The following is a 24,343-nucleotide window of genomic DNA, read 5'->3' on the forward strand; positions in this document are numbered from 1 at the left end:
TTTCCTGGCACCAGCTGTTTAGTGCCTTTACCTCCTCTCTGTAGGCCTTCTCATTGTAGTCTGTGATGAGGCCCAAGATGGTCGTGTCGTCAGCAAACTTTAGGATGCTGTTTGAGTTGTGCTTAGCAGTACAGTCATGCGTGAATTAGGGAGTACAGGAGAGGACTGAGCACACAGCCCTGTGGTGTGCCTGTGTTGAGGATCAGTGAGGGAGAGGTGTGGCTGCCAATTCTCACCACCTGGGGCCTGCCCGTCAGGAAATCGAATATCCATCCGCAGATGGAGGTCTCCAGTCTAAGATCAAGGAGCTTGAGATCGGGTTTTGAGGGAATAATAGTGTTGAATGCCGAGCTGTAGTCAATAAAGAGCATTCTCACTTATGTATTTCCTTTGTCCAGGTGGGTGAGTGCAGTATGTATTGCCATGGTGATGGCATCGTCCGTGGCCCTGTTTGGTCTATATGCAAACTGAAGAGGGTCCAAGGTGTCAGGGAGAGAGGAGCAGATGTGAGTTTTGACTCGTCGCTCGAAGCACTTCATGATGACTGATGTCAGTGCGACAGGGTAGTAGTCATTTAAACAGGAGGTTACTGGTTTCTTTGGAACAGGAACGATGATGGATGCTTTGAAGGAGGTGGGAGCCACAGACTGACTCAGAGAGAGGTTGAAGATGTTGGTGAACACCTCAGGTTCTGCTCCGAGTTCTTAAGAGGCAAATTTAAATAAGCTAATTTGCTATCAATAATCCTGGTAAGGTATAGAAGCTGGAAGAATGGTGACGGCATTAGCAAAGATAAACATTTTAGATAGATTTTAGCCACAAATTGTGTTTCTGGTCTATTCGATTCATGCTTCAAACATAAAATAAAACTCATGTATTAGTAACTTGTAGTCATCTGTGAACTACGATGCTCTCGTGATTCATTGTGCAGAATAAACAAATGAAACTAGAGATCACGGGACAGATTTTAACCACAGGAAGAGTAACTATTAAGCTCCCACTGATTTTGGTGAGACGCCAAGCCATTTAGAAGCCTGGACTGCAACTTTAATTCCTCCAAAAAGTATTGTTGCCAATAGGCGCACTTTCACACTGAACTACAAAGTTCTTGATAGCTTAGGCACTCAAGCTCCTCTTGAACATTATAAAATATATTTTTTTTTAACGACTTTCACATAATTTAGAATGTCAGATTTTCAGTGTGATAGGATTAAATAAAAAAAACACCAGTTTCCATGATGCCAATTGTATACACATAGTGGCTTTACTCCCTGGAGCGAGTTCATACTTGAAACTATACAAATTTTCTTTTCTAATATGCAGCCTTTCAGAAAGCAGTAAGTTAAATCATTCTCACGAGCCACGCTATAAATTTAGAAATTACATTGCCTGAAAGAGCAATTGTTGATTTGTTTTCTCAAACCTACAGAAAAAGTATATTTATCCGCAACTCCACATAAGCTATTACGATTCATTTTCCACTAACATTTGGATATGGAATTTCATGCCACAATAATCCTCTGTGGAAATAGAACTTCTTCCATTAATTTTTTGGTAATTATCTTAAGAGTCCAGACTTCAAGTCATTCGACTAATGGAAGCAGTTTTTAGATTGATAGGTCTGTGGGGATTAAGGTTCAACTTTGAACAACTCCAATAGCTGGATTTTTACCGTTGCTCTACAGAAGGGCATAGATTTCCTTGAACTCACCTTGAAACTCTCCAATTGGACAACATTAATTAAACAAATATTTTCAGCTCATTCTTGGGGAAAATTTAAGGACCATGAAAGACCACTATGTGAACATCTTTATCAAATTCAAGGGGGAGAAAAAGTGTTGAAAATTGTACCCAATTTCAGGACCTTGATACACTCTTCAAAACAACATCCCTTAAGAATTCCCTTCAATTACAACACATGACCTTAAAATGTACTACCTTTGATTATAGTTTACCACCTATAGCAAAAGGGCAGAATGGAACCCATTTTCAGATTTGCCAAAGTGTTTCCCAGAGTTAAATTGAAGCGTCAAATTCATTTTCTTGCCTTCCAACTTCAACCATTTTGACAAATACACACAAAGAAAAAAATTTCCTGGCTCAAATTTTCTGCAGGCATTACTGTAAATTTAATTGCAATAATCTAGTTTCTGTACAACTGGCCTGATTTGCAAATTACTGGAAAACAAAGTTTATTCATTTTTAAATCATTTGCACACGTTCAAAAAATTGAACTGCAAATTAATGGGAAAGGAAACAACAAAAACAAGCTTTTGTTTGGAAATAAAAACCGTTGTCATACTAATCCTATGACACATACAGAGCCATGTATCCATGCATAATCTAAAAGAAATAATTTGCAGCTGCAGACTTTACTCATGTCAATTATGACTTGACGTCAATAAAGCTATTGTAAACAGGCTGGAAGTCTCTTAAAAATTGTAATATATTAACTAGTTAAATACACTGCAAATCACACATGCTCAGATTAAAATAATTGACTAAATGGTTAAAAGCAAACTATAAAAAAAAATTTAAGATAAACATTTAACAGTTTCCAGGAGAAATTCAATTAAAATTTGCATTGAAACTAAACTTTAACATTACAGACTTGCTGTGGATATTCTAAATGCCTTCTCTCCTACACGTCTTATCATACATACGATAGAAATTTATTTATCCCAGGAGGGAAATTGACCTGCCAACAGTCATAAAAACACAAAATACATAATACATGAAACGTGAAATAAAAGTGACAAGAGGAAAGGCTTGGGTGATGTGCAAAGAATGGAGAGAGGAGTCAATCTCAGTCTATCCCATGTCAGAAGAGGGAGGAGTTGTAAAGTTTGATAGCCACAGGGAAGAAGGATCTCCTGTGGCGTTCTGTCCTGCATCTTGATGGAACCAGCCTGTTGCTGAAGGTACTCCTCAGGTTGACCAGTGTGTCATGGAGGGGGCGAGCTGTATTGTTCAGGATGCTCCGCAGTTTGAGGAGCATCTTCCCCTCCAAGACCATTTCCCATGAATCCAACTCCGCCACCAGGACAGAGTCAGCCTTTCTGTTTAGTATTGTCTCATAGGTCCTATAGTGCATTTTCACCTTCTACAAGTATATTGATATTACCCCTTTATTCTTGACACAGTGTGGGAGAGCTGAGAGTTGGGTGGATAAGCTATTTAGTCGTTCAATGAGTATCTGGCTAATAGCTTGGACTATTATGTCTCAAAAAATACAAAATATTAAATATAAATATAAAACCCCAGAAAAAAATAGAACAAAACTGGTGGTAAGGTAACAAATATTTGAGGAGGAAAAGAACCAACTGCATTAAGTAGTTAAGCAGTGTCATGAAGAGTGGAGAGGGGGGAATGCAACGAGTAACACCAGGCATACCCCAGAATGAGGAATCAACTTGATGAAGCTATAAGACAGGGCTACACACATACCAAACAACGTAGCAGCATGCAACATACAGAACGAAGTAACCCCACATCCAACAGATCAGATTTAAGCTCTGCAGTCCTGCATATCCAGTCATGAATGACGGTGGACAATTAAACACTCACTGGAGGAGCGGGCTCCACAAATATCCTCATTCTCAATAATGGGGGCAAACAGGAAGCTGGAGCATTTGTGCTGACCTTCAACCCAAAGTGCTGGGTGGCTAATAGCATGATAGATGAAATCTTCAGCCAATTCTTGATATCACGTGGAATGAATCAAAATGGGGAATAGCAAACACTAGAGGACCCGACAACATTCCGGCAATAGTACCAATGACATGCTCTTAAATTTGCTGCAGCCTTATCTAAGCCGTCCAGTACAACTACAACATTGGCATCTACCTGACCATGTGGAAAATTGCCCAGATATGTCCTGTCCACAAAAAGCAGGACAAATCCAACCCATCCAGTTACAATCCCCTTGTCTACTCTCGATCAGTAGCAAAGTGATGGAAAGGCTAATCTATAACACTATCAAGCCGCACTTGCTTAACAACAACCTTTTCACAGAAACTCTGTTTGGATTCCGCCAAAGTCACCCAGTTTCTGACCTCCATCGTCCAAACATGGACAAAAGAACTGTACTACAGTGATGAAAGGAGGATAACCACCTATGATATCAAGGCAGAATTTGATAAGTTTCAACAAGGAGTCCTGGCTAAACTGGAGTCAATGGGAATCAAAGGGTAAAGAGAGTTTGTAGTATTGTTTCAAGACAACAGCATCTCCCTCAATGTTAGCAAAACAAGGGAGGTGGACATCGACTTCAGGAAGCAGAGTGGAGTACATGTTGCATTCTGCCTCAAAGATTTACTGAAGCTCCACAATTCTTTGTTGTCAACCCAATTATTCCATCTAAAATGCTCCACACAAGTACATTTGTCTGCACAGTACATCATGAACTAACTGCTTTCCTTTCTAGCTCCTTTCCATATCACCAGTTGCAACAATTCACATTGATATGGTGCCTTGGGGAAAAGCAGGCATGAAAAGGAAAAAAATAGAACAAGTACCATTTGAGGAGCTGCGAGAATTACATAGAAAGATGTTAGACATCTGTTCACATTGTAATAACAACCCTCACTTGACGACTCCAAGACAAATATAAAAAGGTCATAGGAGTGAGGACCATCCATCCACATTTATTTCTAATCCTATTTTGCCAGCTTTTTAAAATAGAAAATTGCGCTTTATGATTAACACATAACAATGCTCTGCCAATTGAAACACTTCAAAGTTTCCTGGGCAATGTTTTATAAAATGCTTTTGTAATAATCACAACTTGCATTTAAATATTCCCCCTTCAAATCTAGATGTAATCAGAACCATTCACTACTTCACAAAAACTGGCAGGCAATCGTCTAAGAGATTGTTATTTTATATACAATACAATACTATATCTTTATATCATCTTTATATTTATATTATATCTTAATCATAACACAATGATTATGTGTTAATTTTAAGAAAAAGATGCAGTTACTTTTGAATAATTATTAAAAAATACAATCTCTGGGGTTCTTTATATCAATTCGGAATATTTTACACCAGAAACTGGCTGCATTTGTAATTAATCAACTGATAAAACAGATAGTTAATGTTTTAATTTCTGTTTCACCATTTATCCTTTTACAAAATAAAGATCTTGTTATTTTAACTGCATCAAAGCGAAACATTACTAGATGTTGCTCAAAGACAATTAAAAAGGTCATCTTGGCTTAAAAACAAGGCTTGCATGCTCAGAATATTTAATCTTGCTGCAAATCGGTTTATTTATACACATTCTGGCAAAAACAGAATGCTGAAAATTGATGCCACTGATTGAGTGATTATCTCAGTTGAGAATATTGACTCAAAACAGGATCTATGTACTTTCCAGGCTACACCTTTTCAGGCGATACAATCCAACATTGGAAAATACCATTAGAGCCAGTCACATGTCAGGACTTTTTTTTTTAAATATAAGAAAATGTTTGTCCAGCAAGGATTGTGATGCAATGGGCAAAGGAGTATTTTATATTTATTGAAGTGATTAAAATGCTGCTGATTTACAATGATATTTTTGTTTAGACTGTAAATAATAAATTACTTGTCCAGAGATGCCAAAAATTAAATATTCAAACTTACACGCAGACACCAATTCTAAACCAATCGTGTATGTGTGACAACCATTCTTGCTGTTTGTGTTAAGTACAATGTAGGAACCACAATCAAATTGTGTTAAGGGATGCAGTAATCAACATTAACTTACTCAGAATGCCAACCTAGGAAAATGTACACTGAACAGCAACTCCACAACCATACACTGTACTTTTCTTGTTTGGAAAAACTGAGAAAATTAAAACCAATTCTTCTGTATATGATATCAGCAGATATTCCACTTATGTCACATTCGGCAAATTAAAAGTCTCAGTGAACTTAATAGATTGTTGCTCAAACACCAATTATACCTAAAAATTTCAAACTTTAATTGTAGACAACTTCTTGCCATTTATTATTAGTGAAGGGCTAAAACCTCCAGAACATGTTTTATATTGCAAGTTGAAGTGTCATAAATTGAAGTAGATCTAAAAACAATTTCCATTCTTACAATTATTAATGGGTATTCTCACTCTGGAGAACCTCATGCAATAACATTAGCCTTGACTGAATTAACTATCTATGCAGGTTATTGATCAAAACGTGGACCAACAGCCGCAGGTCTCCAACCAACTTCAGGTTTAATCAATAAAACCATTTCCTTCGATTGAAGTACTTGGGTTTCACTAAGTGACAATTTTGTAGGAGCATTTGAAAGTAGAGTTCTCTCAAGAGTAGTGGTCTCAAAATTTTACACTTCAATTTTTCCCGAAAAGGTACATACTGTTGCTATTAGAAATCTGCTGTGCCCCATTTGGGGAAAAAAACACTAGTTTAAGAATTTTGAAACAAAATAAAGATCAATATATAATAAATGTCCCAATGTTTATGGCAGAAAAGAGTGCCATCCTTAATTTGAATTAATGTAGTTAAAATCCTATGGAAATATTTCCTTGTTTAAAATCTTATTCAATTATGTGGCAAAAATATTAATTCTGGCAGATACCAAAATGGTACAAGCTACAGTTCTAATTTTGTAAGTTAGGGTACATATATTCCCACAAATGGGCTGATTCGCACATACGTTTTAACTCAGCTGTTGAAATGCGATAGGAAAATGTTCCCTGGACAATGAAATCTCATTATAAATTGATAAGTTACATTCTAAAAGTAATGATATTCAATAGCAAAAAGAAAAATGAAGCTTCCATTTCAGGCAGATCCTCAGTATTCCAATTAGGATGGAAAGACACAATATAGGAACAAATGTAATATTTTTTTGTTTCTATGAAGTGATTAAAGTGCTAGTGATTTATACTGATATTTTTGCTCAGACTGTAAATAATAAATAACTACTTGTCCAAAGTTGGCAAAAATTAAATTTTCATACTTGCATGCAGACACCAAATCTAAACTAATCTGGTAAGTGTGACAGGTGTGCAGGAAGGAACTGCAGATGCTGGTTTAAACCGAAGATAGACACAAAGAGCTGGAGTAACTCAACGGGACAGGCAGCATCTCTGGAGGAAGCAGGGTCTCGGCCCGTAACGTCATCAATTCCTTTTCTCCGGAGATGCTGCCTGTCCCATTGCGGTACTGACGCTTTTTATGTCTATCTTTGGTAAGTGTGACAACTATTCTTGCTGTTTGTGTTAAGTACAATGTAGGAACCACAATCAAATTGCGTTCAGTGCTACAAGTTATTTTTTCTTCTAAAACAATTATAATTACATCCTCACATCCAGCCTCATCTAGATGAGAAATACAATGGTGCAAAAATCTGAACAAATACATGTACCAATCCAATGGCCATTTAAAAGAGCAAGTGAGGAAACTAAACAAAAGAGGATATGTAATCAATAAGTTTCCCTCAAAATCGTTGAAGTGTATTGACTGCCATTGGTTAAGTAAGGAGACCAAACAGTGACACTGATCTTCAAAAACATGATTATGGAGCAAGCAGGATAGGAAAGGAAGAGGAATCATCTTTCTGACAAAGTGTAGAGAACTGATAAACGGATCTTCCAAGATAAAATTCATGTGGCACAGATTAATGTTCTCAATTATCACGTTCATCTGTATTGCAAATAGACAAACCAGGAATTATTTATTAATAAGCCAACACTCTGAGAGAACACTTAACTCCCAATGCAAGTGTAGCAAATGCAGGAAGTTTAGACTTACTAGGCAAGTACCACCAACAATTTGCTTGTGTTCTATTTCAGGTCTACCCAAGGAAAATAGCAGCTTCCCGCTCTAAACACAGGATCTGAAAGTCCATTCAGTTGAATGGGAATTGTAGTGGCACATGGATGGGGAGTAGTTTGGGCAATAAAATCATCGCAGAATGGATCCCACGAATCAACATCTTCAAAGGGTTAAACTGTTGTGGAAACTATATACACATATCCTGCGATTCACAAAAATGAGATGTTCTATTACTTAAGAATTTGCAAATCCTAAAAGCATGGTGTATTACTTTCAATGTAAAATCTCAAGCTGCACGCCAGGGCTCACAAGCTACAGTCAGTCCAAATAAAAACAAAATAAGGCTGGGCAAACAACTAAGTATTATTGGGGGAGCACTTTGGGACCACTCACCATAATTTCTATTAGTTTTTAAATAGTTATGGAAAAGATGAAGTCCTAAATTGGTGCAAGGCCAATTTTGATGTTATTAGACTGGAACTTTCAGAAGTGATTGAGGGTGAAGGTAAAGGGACAGTGGTATTTAGAAGGCCTAGAGAGGGTTCAGGGCCAGCATGTTTCTGTTATAACAAAGGGCAAGACTGGCAGGAGTAGGGAGCCCTGGATGACAGGAGATATTGAGGGGAAAACTCAACATGTAGATAAATCTCTGGAACGTAGACACAAACTGCTGGAGTAACTCAGTCACCCATTCCTTTTCTGCAGAGATGCTGCCTGTCCCGCTGAGTTATTTCAGCATTTTGTGTCTACCTTCGATTTAAACCAGCATCTGCTGTTCTTTCCTACACGATAAATCTTAGTGTATTCCAGGATGTTGTGTGATGGGAAGAAATTACAATGCCACTGACATAGATATTGGTATTATCAATAGCCACAGGCGAGGTGCCGGAAGTCAGGAGGATGGTTAATGTGTTAATCTACAATTACAGTGGGACGAGAAATGGCAGGTGGAGTTTAATTTGTATTTTTATGGGACAAGTACAAACAGGACGGTCTGCACCTGAGCTGGAATGGAACCAATGTCCTAGGGGGAGTGTTTGCTAGTGCTGTCAGGGAGGATTTAAACTAATGTGGCAGGGGGATGGGAGCTGGAGCAGAGAGACAGAGGGGTGTAAAATGAGGGTAGAAGCAACAGGTAGCAAGGTGAAAAGTAAAAGTGGCAGGCAGACAAATCCAGGGCAAAAATCAAAAAGGGCCACTTTTCAACATAATCGTACAAGGGGTAAGAGAGTTGTAAAAACAAGCCTGAAGGCTTTGTGTCTCAATGCAAGGAGTATACGTAATAAGGTGGATGAATTAAATGTGGAGATAGTTATTAATGATTATGATATAGTTGGGATTACGGAGACATGGCTCCAGGGTGACCAAGGCTGGGAGCTCAACATCCAGGGATATTCTATATTCAGGCGGGATAGACAGAAAGGAAAAGGAGGTGGGGTAGCATTACTGGTTAGAGAGGAGATTAAAGCAGTGGAAAGGAAGGACATTAGCTTGGAGGAAGTGGAATCGATATGGGTAGAGCTACGAAACACTAAGGGGCAGAAAACGCGAGTGGGAGTTGTGTACAGGCCACCTAACAGCAGTAGGGAGGTTGGGGATGGCATCAAGCAGGAAATTAGAAATGCATGCACTAAAGGCGCAGCAGTTATAATGGGTGACTTCAATCTACATATAGATTAGGTGAACCAAACTGGCAGGGGTGCTGAGGAAGAGGATTTCTTGGAATGTTTGAGAGATGGTTTTCTAAACCAACATGTCGAGGAACCAATGAGAGAACAGGCCATTCTAGACTGGGTATTGAGTAATGAGGAAGGGTTAGTTAGCAGTCTTGTTGTGCGAGGCCCCTTGGGCAAGAGTGATCATAATATGGTAAAGTTCTTCATTAGGATGGAGAGTGACAAAGTCGATACAGAAACAAGTGTTCTGAACTTAAAGAAAGGTAACTTTGAGGGTATGAGGCGTGAATTGTCCAAGATAGACTGGCGATTGATGCTGAAAGGGTTGACGGTGGACATGCAATGGAAGGCATTTAAAGGTCGCATGGATGAACTACAACAAGTGTTCATCCCTGTTTGGCAAAAGAACAAACCAGGAAAGGTAGTGCATCCGTGGCTAACAAGGGAAATCAAGGATAGTATTAAAACAAAAGATGAAGCATACAGATTAGCCAGAAAAAGTAGCATACCAGAGGACTGGGAGAAATTCAGAGTCCAGCAGAGGAGGACAAAGGGCTTAATTAGGAAAGGGAAAATAGATTATGAGGGGAAAACTGGCAAGGAACATAAAAACAGACTGCAAAAGCTTTTATAGATATGTCAAGAGAAAAAGATTGGTTAAGGCAAATGTAGGTCCCTTGCAGTCGGAAACAGGTGAATTGATCATAGGGAACAAGGAGATGGCAGACCAATTGAACAAATACTTTGGTTCTGTCTTCACTAAGGAAGACATAAACCGTCTGCCGGAAATAGCGGGGGACCGGGAGTCTAAAGAGATGGAGGAACTGAGGGAAATCCAGGTTAGTCAGGAAGTGGTGTTAGGTAAATTAAATGGATTAAAGGCAGATAAATCCCCAGGGCCAGATAGGCTGCATCCCAGAGTGCTTAAGGAAGTAGCCTCAGAAATAGTGGATGCATTAGTGATAATTTTTCAAAACTCTTTAGATTCTGGAGTAGTTCCTGAGGACTGGAGGGTAGCTAATGTAACCCCACTTTTTTAAAAAGGGAGGGAGAGAGAAAACAGGGAATTATAGACCATAGCCTAACATCGGTAGTGGGGAAAATGCTAGAGTCAGTTATTAAAGATGTGATAGCATTACATTTGGAAAGTGGTGAAATCATCGGACAAAGTCAGCATGGATTTACCAAAGGCAAATCATGTCTGACGAATCTTATGGAATTTTTCGAGGATGTAACTAGTAGAGTGGATAAGGGAGAACCAGTCGATGTGTTATATCTGGACTTTCAGAAGGCCTTCGACAAGGTCCCACATAGGAGATTGGTGTACAAACTTAAAGCACACGGTATTGAGGGTTCAGCGTTGAGGTGGATAGAAAATTGGTTGGCGGACAGGAAGCAAAGAGTAGGAATAAACGGGTCCTTTTCGGAATGGCAGGCAGTGACTAGTGGGGTACCGCAAGGCTCAGTGCTGGGACCCCAGTTATTTACAGTGTATATTAATGATTTGGACGAGGGAATTGAATGCAACATCTCTAAGTTTGCGGATGACACGAAGCTGGGTGGCAGTGTCAGCTGCGAGGAGGATGCTAGGAGGCTGCAGAGTGACTTCGATAGATTAGGCGAGTGGGCAAATGCATGGCAGATGCAATATAATGTGGATAAATGTGAGGTTATCCACTTTGGCGGCAAGAACAGGAAAGCAGAGTATTACCTGAATGGTGACCGATTGAGAGAAGGGGAGATGCAACGTGACCTGGGTGTCATGGTGCACCAGTCATTGAAAGCAAGCGTGCAGGTGCAGCAGGCAGTGAAGAAAGTGAATGGTATGTTGGCATTCATAGCAAGAGGATTTGAGTTTAGGAGCAGGGAGGTTCTGCTGCAGTTGTACAGGGCCTTGGTGAGACCGCACCTGGAGTATTGTGTGCAGTTTTGGTCTCCTAACCTGAGGAAAGACGTTCTTGCCTTAGAGGGAGTACAGAGAAGGTTCACCAGATTGATCCCTGGGATGGCGGGACTTACATATGAGGAAAGACTAGATAGGCTGGGCTTGTACTCGCTGGAATTTAGAAGACTGAGGGGGGATCTTATAGAAACATATAAAATTCTTAAGGGGTTGGAGAGGCTAGATGCGGGAAGATTGTTCCCGATGTTGGGGGAGTCCAGAACCAGGGGTCACAGCTTAAGGATAAGGGGGAAGTCTTTTAGGACCGAGATGAGAAAACATTTCTTCACACAGAGAGTGGTGAGTCTGTGGAATTCTCTGCCACAGAAGGTAGTTGAGGCCAGTTCATTGGCTATATTTAAGAGGGAGTTAGATGTGGCCCTTTTTGCTAAAGGGATCAGGGGGTATGGAGAGAAGGCAGGTACAGGCTACTGAGCTGAATGATCAGCCATGATCATATTGAATGGCGGTGCAGGCTCGAAGGGCCGAATGGCCTACTCCTGCACCTATTTTCTATGTTTCTATGTTTCTAAGTCATGGCAGAATTTTCACAGTAATGGGTAGGATTCTAAGGAATGTTATAGAACAGAGACCTCAGGATGCAGGTACATGGTTCATAAAGATGGAGATATAGGTGGACAGGGCGTCAGAATTTGGCATGCATGCCTTCATCGGTCAGAGTATTGAGTACAGGAGTTGGGGCATTATGTTACAGCTGTCCAAGACATTGGTAAAGCCGCGTTTGGAGTACTGTTCTGGTAACCTTGCAAAAGGAAGGATGTCATTAAGCTGGGAAAAAAAACCAGGTTTAGAGCATGTTACTGTGTCTGGAGGGTATGAGTTACAAGGAGAGGCTGGACAGACCGAGTTTTTCCCCCCCAGACATGATAGATACGTGTTCAATTCCATGTACACAAATCCTCTGATAATAAATGTAGTCCACATCAGCATCTGGTAACACCCAGATCTAAGCAGACAAATAAATAACAGGCAACATATGTCACACGAGCATCAGATAATAAGCATCTCAGACGCAGCCTCCTCTTTATCACCAACTCCCCCAAAACAACAACCTGCCAGAGTCTAAGCAAGTCACCCAACTTTGCAGCGTGCGACAGCTAAATTAGGTGGACTGCCTTCCCCACTGAATGTGTACATGCTTGCAGGGTGCAACACAACAATCAAGTGGGTCTGTGGCTGATTTTTCGCTTCAAAACCCAAGAATATTTGGAGGGGAAAAAAAGGAATGCTACCCATTTTCCTCACCTAGATCAGCCACACAAACTAATCTCTCTTCTATTGACTACATTTATACCTCACACTGCCTCGGCAAGGCCAGCAGCATAATCAAGGATGAGTGTCACCCTGGCCACTCCCTCTTCTCCCCTCTCCCATCAGGCAAAAGCTATAGAAGTGTGAAATTGCACACCAGGGACAGTTCCTTCCCAGCTGTTATCAAGCAACTGAATCATCCTACCACAACCAGAGAGCAGTCCTGAACTATTATCTACCTCTTTGGTGACCCTTGGACTAACCTTGATCAGATTTTACCGGCATTACCTTGCACTAAACGTTATTCCCTTATCATGTAAAGACGTACAGGTTTGTAGGTTAATTGGCTGGGTAAATGTATAAATTGTCCCTAGTGGGTGTAGGATAGTGTTAATGTGCGGGGATCGCTGGGCGGCGCGGACTTGGTGGGCCGAAAAGGCCTGTTTCCGCGCTGTATATATATATGATATGATATGTATCTATACACTGTAAATGGATCGATTATAGTCATGTATTGTCTTTCTGCTGACTGGTTAGCACACAAAAGCTTTTCACTGTACCTCGGTACACGTGACAATAAACTAAACTGAACCAGGTATTTAGCATGAGAAAGAATCCACTAGACATGTCAATAATTTGCATTGTTCAATGTCTTTACTGTATAACATCCCAAGGTGGTACACAGGAACTCAGTATAATTGTGTCTCATTAAGGGATACCTTAGATCAAATAACTAAATGCTTCGTCAAAGAGAGAGTTTTCAAATAATATCTTAAAAACAACGGGCAAGACGTTTGAGGTGCAAATTCTAAACACAACACAAACAAAGAGCACTAATAGTGAAGCAATGGAAAAGAGGGCAAGAGAAGTAGTTATTAAGGTATAGAGATGTGGGAACAATTTAAGATTGTTAAGAATCAGAGGAATAGGAAGACCAGAGATTCAAACAACAGGAGCGTGATTTTTAACACAGAAGTGTGCACAACTTATAGGGTGGCACAGCGGTTGAGCTGCTGCCTCACAGTTCCTGGGACCCTGGTTCGTTCCTAAATACGCATGCTCTCCGTGCGGAGTTTGAACACCCTCCTTGTGATCGGGTGAGTTTTCTCCAGGTGCTCCGATTTCCTCGCGCATTCCAAGGTAGTGCTGGTTTGTAGGTTAATTGGCTAGTGTAATTGTCCCTAGTGTGTAGGACATTGAACTGGTGCATGTGATCGATGGGCCGAAGGGCTTGTTTCCACACTGTATCTCTAAACTAAGGGACTGAGATGAGGAAAAACTTTTTCAGTCAGAGAGTTGTGAATCTGTGGAATTCTCTGCCTCAGAAGGCAGTGGAGGCCAATTCTCTGAATGCATTCAAGAGAGAGCTGGATAGAGCTCTTAAGGATAGCGGAGTCAGGGGGTATGGGGAGAAGGCACGGGGTACTGATTGAGAATGATCAGCCATGATCACATTGAATGGCGGTGCTGGCTCGAAGGGCCGAATGGCCTCCTCCTGCACCTATTGTCTATTGTCTATAAACTCTAAACTAAATTTGGAACAAATGCGTTTCAGCAACTAAGGGGACCATGGTAAAATTGACATGTTGCTGGTTAGGTTACAGGCAGCTAATTCTGGGGAAGCTTAATGGAGGGACACAAGTTCTGAGGCCAGCTCAGAGAGCATTCAAATTAGTCAAAGAGATAACAAAAGACATGAGGTAATAACATCGAAAAAAAAGAGATAAGGAAGTTGAAAGTAAAGCTTTTTTAAAAATAAATACTAATGAACAAAATGTACTCCCTCTGGACTTTCTTCACCTTTTATGAGCTCAGCCTCAATAAGTCTAGAATTTTGCCTTTGTTTTTGATGCAGCTGTTTGGCACAGTAAACAATAGATTATTCTTTTCCAGTGACATCTTGCACAAACCCAAGATATTTTCACTGAGCGAAGTTTCTATGATTCATCTGCTTGTGCATCTACTTCACAGATCAAAATATTTTTGCAGCATGTCTGGCCATTTATTTCAATGTCGAAGGGTAATACAACACAAAGCTTTTCGCTGTACCTCAGCAAATGTGACAATAATAAACTTTGAACTGACTTTACTCTTGGGTCTTTACATTTTTAGTCTCACTTTTTACTTTCAATTTCAATTGAACCTCCACTTTGTATTCACACCAAAAGCTCCCGCTAAATGTTTGGGGTCTCTTTCTTTATTCTTGTCTTTTTAAACAAATTAAGTTGTCAAAGAGTAACAATATTATTGCAACTTTGGAAGCTTCTACCTTTCACAAACTCCTGCAAAGATTAAAGATATCAATCACTTTAAAAGAAATATACCAATGGAAGAATGTCTTAGTCTGGAAAATGTAAAAGACTAATGCCACAAATCAGGATTGAGCATTATGTGGAGCTAGTACAGAAATTGGGGGTGTCCATTTACTCTTCTCTGCTCTCAGGTTACATTTATCAACAATTTTGGAGATACTACTTGTCCAGTAGAAGGATAAGTAACACCAACTCGGAAAGCTTCACTCTGTGTCATTGTGACATTAAAATATTTTTACAGAGGCAGAAAAAACACCTAGAATTCCAAATGTACAAGTACAGCAGAAGCCAATTCAGAGATTTTTGAAAGAGAACCTGCTAAAAAAGTGGAAGGGGCATGTTTATCTGGTCTTTGGAGAAAGGGGATGGAAGTGGAACCATTGCAAAGGCTCTTTGGAGGGCAGCAGGGCATAAATCAGTTTAAAAAAAAGCCCACCTCCCCATTCTACATCATTGCACAAAGCTCATTCATAGAATTTAGAAAATATAAATATCAATCTGCAAACATAACTAAAATCTCGGAATCCCATTTATTTTACACAGATTTAATCTTCCTGTGACCACAAATAAGTGGTTCCAGTGATTGTTTCTCAACGTATTTATGCTCCCTGAACTGTGCTTCATGCTGGTCTTTCCTGCAACTCAAAGATTTGTATCGCTCAACAACAACACTTCCATTTTTTAAAAAAAGGGAATTTAAAAATACAGCCTTGAAATCCAGCAACTTAATATCTCTTCATCAGTCTACAGGGTTCCAACCCGTGATGTTGCCTGTCAATTTCCCTCCACAGTTGCTGCCTGACCCAGAGTTCCTCCAGCAGTTTCAGGTTGAGACCTTTCTTCAGACTGATAAATAAAAACAATAAAAAGTAGATGTGCACATTTAGCCAGCTGTCTTATGGACATCAAACACATGACCAAGCTTCAAACAAAGATTTAAAAGTGTCACTAATGAATTGTATCACTGATGTAATTCACTTTTGGTCCTTTAATTTAGTTTATTATTGTCACGTAAAACCAATTTTTTCCTTTGATATCATAAAGATTATTATTGAAGATGTAAATTGGAAGTTTTGCCACAAGATTAAACTTTACAAAGTGATATTAGTAGGGAATTAGTTTGAATTAAATTAGGTAATTGAAAGCAGAAATTTCTAATGGGGATACACCCAAATTGCAGAGTCCCAAAATCTTTCGTTTTTTAAGCACTTAATTATCTTAAAAAGTACAACGTTTACAATTCTAAATGAAGCACTCTTCCCTTCAAGTAAGAGTTCAACTAAAACAAGCCCAACATTCTAATATACGCAGTCTTTTGAGATGGAGATTTAATTGCCACCCTACAGGATGCATCAAGGATTTTGTCTTCAGCTTAAAGTATAACAAACGTGTTACAGTGCCAACAGAAGCCTACTGGATATTGAACACATTTACTTTAGTTTCAGTTGATACTGATACAACTTTTTTAAATAAACAGGGCAAGGTACAGTTTATGATTTTAACTCAAGAACACACCATTGGGAGCAGTTTTGTTCCAGTGGCTTAATCGTCACAAAGAAAGCAGAGTTAAGATTCCTGTCAGTGGGGATGACAAAGGAATACACTGACAAAATCCGCTTCCGAAACAGCATTGGTGGTTAACGGCATCGCTGACTTTTTCCAGGTATACACACTCTCCCCTAAGTGTAAACTAGAGCCACAAAATAATGATTTACTTCACCTAGCAAAACACAAAGTGCTTGAGGAAGCCAGTGGATCAGGCAAGCAAGCATCTCTGGAGGGAAACGGACAGGCAATGTTTCTAGTCGGGGCCCTTTTGCAGAATGGTCATAAAGATAATCACAGAAGATACAGATTTGGGAGGTTTTGTCACATTAACTTTTTTTATAAGATGACTTTGGTAGAGATTTACAGTTTGAATTAAATCAACCAGTTTTAATCAAAAGCACACTATACACATGTACACAGGCACAACACACACATGTGTACTATACACATGTACACACACTATACACGTACACACGCACAATGTACAAGCAAGTGTACATGCAATGTACATGTACAAGCAAGTGTACATGCACAATGTACAAGCAAGTTTACATGCAATGTACATGTACAAGCAAGTGTACATGCACACACACGCTATACATGTACACACACGCTATACACGTACACACTATACACGTACACACGCACTGTACACGCGCAATGTACATGTACGAGCAAGTGTACATGCACAAAGTACATACACACACAATACGTGTACACACATACACACAGATTATACGCATATGTACCTTAATGACATTCTCGAAGATGGTGTCCCTGAACTCCTCCAGCGCCTTGCTGTCGAAGTCCTTGCCGTGGATGATCCTCATCTGCTTGAGGAAGGTGCTCTTGCCGCTCTCGCCGGCGCCGAGCAGCAGGATCTTGACCAGGCGCCTCACGTAGCGCCGTTCGCGGGACAGCGACGCGTCGATCTGGCGGCTGCGGCGGCGCTGCGCCCGCTCACTCTGGCTGGAGCGGCAGGCGGGGAAACAGGCGCCGAGGCGCTGCACCAGCTCCGCCATCTCCCCTTGCCCTTCCCCTTCCCTCAGCAGCCGCGGCTCCAATGCAATGGCTAACGAACCCTCACCGAAAACCCCGCCCGGGGACAGATATCCAGATTCAGATTCAGATCCAGATCTAGCCAGGTTGGAGAGAAAAAAACCAATAATTAAACTTTAAAACTGTCGTGTTCACCTGAAAGGAAAACCCAGCACCCCCCACAGCCGCCTCCTCCCCATTCATTCGCCAACTGACGGACGAAAACTTCACTGTAAGAGGGCGGGATCTTCTCTCCAACCGCCCCCCCGCCTTCCTCTGATTGGCCGTTCAGCCTCCGCCAACGTCGACGTTCATAGGTCCTTCACCCCGCCCGTCAAATCGACGGGCGGGCCTTCCGCCGGTTTTCGCAATTTTCCATTGGTCGTCGTCGCCGTCAATCGTCGGGAGGGCGGGACCACTCGGCAGCGGGAACATCCCACCCCGGTCCGATTGGTCAAAGCCACCGTCAATCACCCACCTTCATCTTCGACAGTCAATCAGCCCCACCCCCGCCAAAAAAAAGCTGCTGTGATTTATCAACGCATCAACCGTCAAAACGACCGCGTATTAGACAATGTAAGAAAATAACTACAGATGTTGGTACAAATCGAAGGTGTTTCCTCACAAAATGCTGGAGTAACTCAGCAGGTCAGGCAGCATCTCAGGAGAGAAGGAATGGGTGACGTTTCGGGTCGAGACCCTTCTTCAGACAATAGGTGCAGGAGGAGGCCATTCAGCCCTTCGAGCCAGCACCACCATTCAATGTGATCATGGCTGATCATTCTCAATCAGTACCCCGTTCCTGCCTTCTCCCCATACCCCCTGGCTCCGCTATCCTTAAGAGCTCTATCTAACTCTCTCTTGAATGCATTCAGAGAATTGGCCTCCACTGTCTTCTGAGGCAGAGAATTCCACAGATTCACAACTCTCTGACTGAAAAAAGTTTTTCCTCATCTCAGTTCTAAATGGCCTACCTCTTATTCTTGAACTGTGGCCCCTTGTTCCGGACTCTTCCAACATTGGGAACATGTTTCCTGCCTCTAACGTGGCAGCACGGTAGCGCAGCGGTAGAGTTGCTGCTTTACAGCGAATGCAGCGCCGGAGACTCAGGTTCGATCCTGACTACGGGTGCTGCACTGTAAGGAGTTTGTACGTTCTCCCCGTGACCTGCGTGGGTTTACTCCGAGATCTTCGGATTCCTCCCACACTCCAAAGACGTACAGGTATGTAGGTTAATTGGCTGGGTAAATGTAAAAATTGTCCCTAGTGGGTGTAGGATAGTGTTAATGTACGGGGATCACTGGGCGGCACGGACTTGGTGGGCCGAAAAGGCCTGTTTCCGGCTGTATATATATGATATGATAATCTTATACGTTTCGATAAGATCCCTGCTCATTCTTCTAAATTCCAGTGTATACAAGCCTAGTCGCTCCAGTCTTTCAACACACGACAGTCCCGCCATTCCGAGAGTTTTCTGCTCGAGAGTTGGTTGATTTTGTTTTAGATTTAGAGATACAGCGCGGAAACAGGCCCACCGGGTCAGCGCTGCCCAGCGATCCCTGCACATTAACACTATCCTACACACACTAGGGACAATTTTTACATTTGCCCAGCCAATTAACTTACATACCTGTACGTCTTTTGGAATGTGGGTGGAAACCGAAGATCTCGGAGAAAACCCACGCAGGTCACGGGGAGAACGTACAAACTCCGTACAGACGGCGGCTGTAGTCAGGATCGAACCTGAGTCTCCGGCGCTGCATTCGCTGTAAGGCAGCAACTCTACCGCTGCGCCACCATGCCGCCATACGGTGATACGGTTGATACGGTGCATCGATGATGTTTGGGCTCCTTCGTAGTTTCAGGGGGGTGTTGGTCGAAAATCCGAGTTTGACTCTAGTTTTGGAGCTGCCACACCCCTTGGTCTGAGGAGGGGAGTGGACCTATGCAGGAGGCTAAGTTGTACCTGAAGTCATTCCAACAAAAATGCCAAGCTAATCACCTGGCCAGTGCCTAGCATTCCTGGCATTGCTCAGAGGAAAACAGCAGAGGCTCACAAAGATGACCTCAGATTTTATCCGTCTTTTACATTCCAGGTTTTATCTAGTTTACCTCCTCTCCCATTTACTTTCAGGTGAGGACAAATGTTAATATATATCTGTTGTGCTGCAGCAAGTAAGAATTGAATTGTTCTATCTGGGACATGTGACAATAAAACTCTTGACCTCTTTGGTGACCCTCAGACTATACTTGATTGGACTTTGTGTAGGTAGGAACTGCAGATAATGGATTACAAGTTGGGCCAAGGGTAGACACAAAATGCTGGAGTAACTCAGCGGGTCAGGCAGCATCTCTGGATAGAAGGATTGGGTGACTTTTCGGGTCGAAACCCTTCTTCAGACTTTGCTGGCTTTACCTTGCACTAAACGTTATTCCCTTATCATGTATCTATACACTAAAAATGGCTCGATTGCAATCATTTATTGTCTTTTTGCTGACTGGATAGGTCGCAACAAAAGCTTTTCACTGTACCTCAGTACACGTGACAATAAACTAAACTGAACAGAACGGAACGTAAATCAAGAAAGTTATATTTATACATTCGAGTCTGAAGAAGGGTCTCGACTGAGCAGAGCCTGCCCTGCTGAGGCACTTTGTGTCCATTTTGTGTATTAGCCAGCACCTGCAGTCCTTTTCTACAAGTTACATTTATATAGTGCATGTTGTTGAAGAAAATAACAACAGGCACATCAGTAAGGGGTTGGTGGGCGGGAAGCTGTACAGATAGAGATGCTATCTTCAGATCAGAGAACAGGACATATAATTTCTCCACCTCCACCCCCTCCTCTTTCCTCTGCCCCACCTGGATTAGCACCCATTTCTCCACTTCCCTTTCCCTCTATCCCCTTCCACCTATATTTGTTCCTCTGGCTTCACAAATTGCACCTCACTATCCTTATCTCACACTTTTTGTGCCTTGGGACTTTGAGGTTTTGTTTTTTGCACTATGTTGTTTTTTTAAATTTATTTAACTTTTATGTTTATAGGTCATATAGGTTATAAGAGTATTAAGGGGTTGGACACGTTAGAGGCAGGAAACATGTTCCCAATGTTGGGGGAGTCCAGAACCAGGGGCCACAGTTTAAGAATAAGGGGTAGGCCATTTAGAACGGAGATGAGGAAAAACTTTTTCAGTCAGAGAGTTGTAAATCTGTGGAATTCTCTGCCTCAGAAGGCAGTGGAGGCCAATTCTCTGAATGCGTTCAAGAGAGAGCTTGATAGAGCTCTTAAGGATAGCGGAGTCAGGGGGTATGGGGAGAAGGCAGGAACGGGGTACTGTTTGAGAATGATCAGCCATGATCACATTGAATGGTGGTGCTGGCTCGAAGGGCCGAATGGCCTACTCCTGCACCTATTGTCTATTGTCCATTAAGCTATAGCAAGTAAGAATTTTGGTGTTCTAGTGTCAGTACATATGACAATTAAACTCTCTTGAATTCTCTTGTCTAAATGACTACACCAAGGACTTTTTCCGGGGTTATTAATTTATATATTACTGTGTATATACTGTGTATATACTGGGTAGATCGACCCCTTCAACCAAAATCTATCTTGTTACAATAGATGTAATAGGTTGTAATAGGTTCTATGACACTATTTTCAAGGAAAGTAGGGGCACATCCCCGATGTCTCATCCACTGTATATCCATCAAAAATCTTTGCTGAAACAGATTATGCAGTTATGATCACATGGGAGACTGATTTGCACATACTGGGTGCTGAGTTAACTACATTACAGCAATGACTACACTGCAAAAATATTTAATTGCAGATAATATTTTAAGACATCCTGGGAGGAATGCAGTTATTGGGAAGGAGAAGAAGAAGCAGACTGTTCAATCTTTTCCTTCATTGTTCATGTGCACATAAATCTCAGGTTTTGGTTTATTATTGTCATGTGTACTGAGGTACAGTAAAAAGATTTGTTCTGCATGCTACCTAATCAGATCTGATAATGCTATACATAAATACAATCAAGTCAAACTCAAGCACAACGGGTAGAGCAAAGGGGAAAATACAGAGTGCAGAGTAAAGTTTGTATGGTCGTTCGACCTGCAGGATTATTAAAAAATATATCATCAGATGTAACTGCTAGATTTACAGGTGGAAAAGAGATTTAAAAGAGTAGAGTGATTGTATCGGATGATGATAGATCCTTCTCTGCGAACAGCACGCAAAGACTCACCACACTCTATTGAAACATACAGCACCAATCCTCTAAAAACTGTCACTTTTTCACTTGAACTACCATCTTTTCTGAGTGGCATTTAAAAAGGACTAGACCAAGTGGACCCGTTGAGCCCAAACCTCTCCTCCATTGGCGCAGCACCGTCTCCCCCCTCCCCTCCCCCCTCCCCACCCCCTCCCCTCCCCCCCTCCTCCCTCCCCTCCCCCCTCCCCTCCCCTCCTCCTACAATTTACAGAAGCCAGTTAACCAACAAAACAAACCTGCACGTCTTTGGAGTGTGGGAGGAAACCGGAGCACCCGGAGAAAACCCATGTGGTCACGGGGAGAATGTACAAACTCCGTACAGCCAACACCCATAGTCAGGATCGAGCCCGGGTCTCTGGCACTGCGGGGCTGCAGCTCTACCAGCTGTGCCACTGTGCTGCCTGTCTATTCCCCTTTTTTGGATAAATTTAGTTTATTGCTATCCATTCGATTAAAACCCCTCATGTTCTATTATTCCCGCAACAAATAAACATGGATTGTGCAGTTTTTTTTATGACGATTAAAATGAGATTCCATTGATATTCAGTGGAACCAAATTTTGTAAATGAAGTATATCGCCACCGTTATATAAGAGTGCCTTTAATCTTTAAAGCACTGCTTTGCATTTAAACTTCCCACCCCATTCCAGGTATTTTACTGATCTTTAATATTAATTGCGTGATGAACAATTTCCACAAGGAAATAGCCTTCCGTTCCAAATCCAGTAGCATTGGAGATTCTAATTACCCCTGCAGTGTAATATCTGTTATCCATTATGCTGGAAATGGGTTGTAATGTATGCAAACCACATTTTGTTGGCAGTTGAACAATAACCTGCATTTACTTTTAATTTGCATTCCAAGGTGCTTTACAGGGGCAATGCTCCTCCATCTGAAAACAAGTTAACTCTGCAAAATTAGCCTGGAGAAATTGTTTCCCTTGTTGCTAAATGCAATCAGCACTGTAGTTTAGTTTAGCTTAATTTATTATTGTCAGGTATTGTGACAAACTTTTTGTTGCATGCGATCCAGTCAAAGAATAGACTATACATGATGACAAACAAGCCATCGACAGTGTACATATACAGTACATGATAAAGGGAATAACGTTTAATGCAACGTAAAGTCCGATTAAAGATAGTTCAAAGGTTTCCAATGAGGTAGATGGGAGGTCAGGACCACTCTCTAACTGGTGAGAGGATGGTTCCGTTGCCTAATAACAGCTGGAAAGAAACTGCCCCTGAATCTACAGGGTTTAGTTTAGTTTACTTAACAAATACTGTTTCACGTTTCCATTATATTTCTATCCATAATTGCACAATTTTCCTGCAATTGTGACTAAATCTTAGAAGCACTTTATGTCTACAGAACCCTTTTTGGAAATTTGAAAATGTGTGAAAGGAATGCAAGACTTCCTATGACTCCACAACTTACATTTTTTAGAAAGTAATGACACAGTTAAAATTGCTGCAGTCCTCACTAATGCATTTATCCAAGATGGTGTCGGAGGGTGATGACTTCCCAGCTGTTATCAGGCAACTGAACTGTCTTCTCACTAACTAGAGAGCAGCCCTGACCTCCCATCTTCCTCATTGGAGACCCTTGAACTATCTTTAATTGGACTTTACTGGACTTTTATCTTGCACCAAACAATATCCCCGCTATCCTCTATCTGTACACTGTGGACGCCTTGATTGTAATCATATAAAGTCTTTTCACTGACTGGATAGCACGCAACAAAAAGTTTTCACTGTACCTCGGTACACGCGACAATAATAAACTAAGTTAAACTAAACTCTGACGTGCTGCGCCCAGAAGAGGATCTACCACAATTGTTGCACTCTTTTAAATCTCCATTCTCTTTGCGCTACCTGTTGCACTTGTATACGGCCTGATTAATTAATTTTAAAGTTCTGATTTTCTCTTCTCCGAGTTGGGCAGTATAATTTGATATCAATGGCCTGTGCTTTGCTCTGAAGGTAATCTTGGTGGATTGAGCAGGTCTGAATTTCCACTTGTTGAAGAGACTCAATTATCTGGCAACAAAGGTAAATTTTTCTCAAATGACTTATCTGCACAAGACTGAAGCATGCGTCAGTAAATAATGACTAGCAGAACAATTCAGTTTGGGCATATTTTAGATGCTGGTGACTATTTAACTTGGCCATGCTTGTAACTTAGGAGATAATAAAACTGCTGCCCTAATTTTCCAGGTCATTTCACCGTTTTAGAGTCCAATGGTGACATCACTTGCATGTATGAGATTCTTATTTTTAAATCTACCAAATAAGGCAATAAAGAGAGAAGGCACAACAAGATAGAACAGAATAGGATTTTTCTTAAATAGAGACACAAGGAACTGCAGATGTCATCCTCCCACAACCTACCACATTAATCACCCTACCACAACCAGAGACCAGTCCTGAACTACTATCTACCTCATAGGTGACCCTCGGACTATCCTTGATCGGACTTTGCTGGCTTTACCATGC

General features: G+C 41.2%; 1 protein-coding gene across 1 annotated transcript in view; it reads right to left on the reverse strand.

The window, feature by feature from the left end:
- Positions 1-17,784, reverse strand: part of gna12a (guanine nucleotide binding protein (G protein) alpha 12a) — a 57,390-nt gene extending 39,606 nt beyond the window's left edge. The window contains exon 1 of the mRNA XM_078417619.1: positions 17,291-17,784. Coding sequence (XP_078273745.1) covers positions 17,291-17,563 — 273 coding nt within the window. The 5' untranslated portion in view covers positions 17,564-17,784. The remainder of the gene's footprint in view (positions 1-17,290) is intronic.
- Positions 17,785-24,343: the final 6,559 nt, after the last annotated feature.

This window comes from Rhinoraja longicauda, chromosome 21 (assembly GCF_053455715.1).
Source record: "Rhinoraja longicauda isolate Sanriku21f chromosome 21, sRhiLon1.1, whole genome shotgun sequence".
Lineage (NCBI taxonomy): Eukaryota > Metazoa > Chordata > Chondrichthyes > Rajiformes > Arhynchobatidae > Rhinoraja > Rhinoraja longicauda.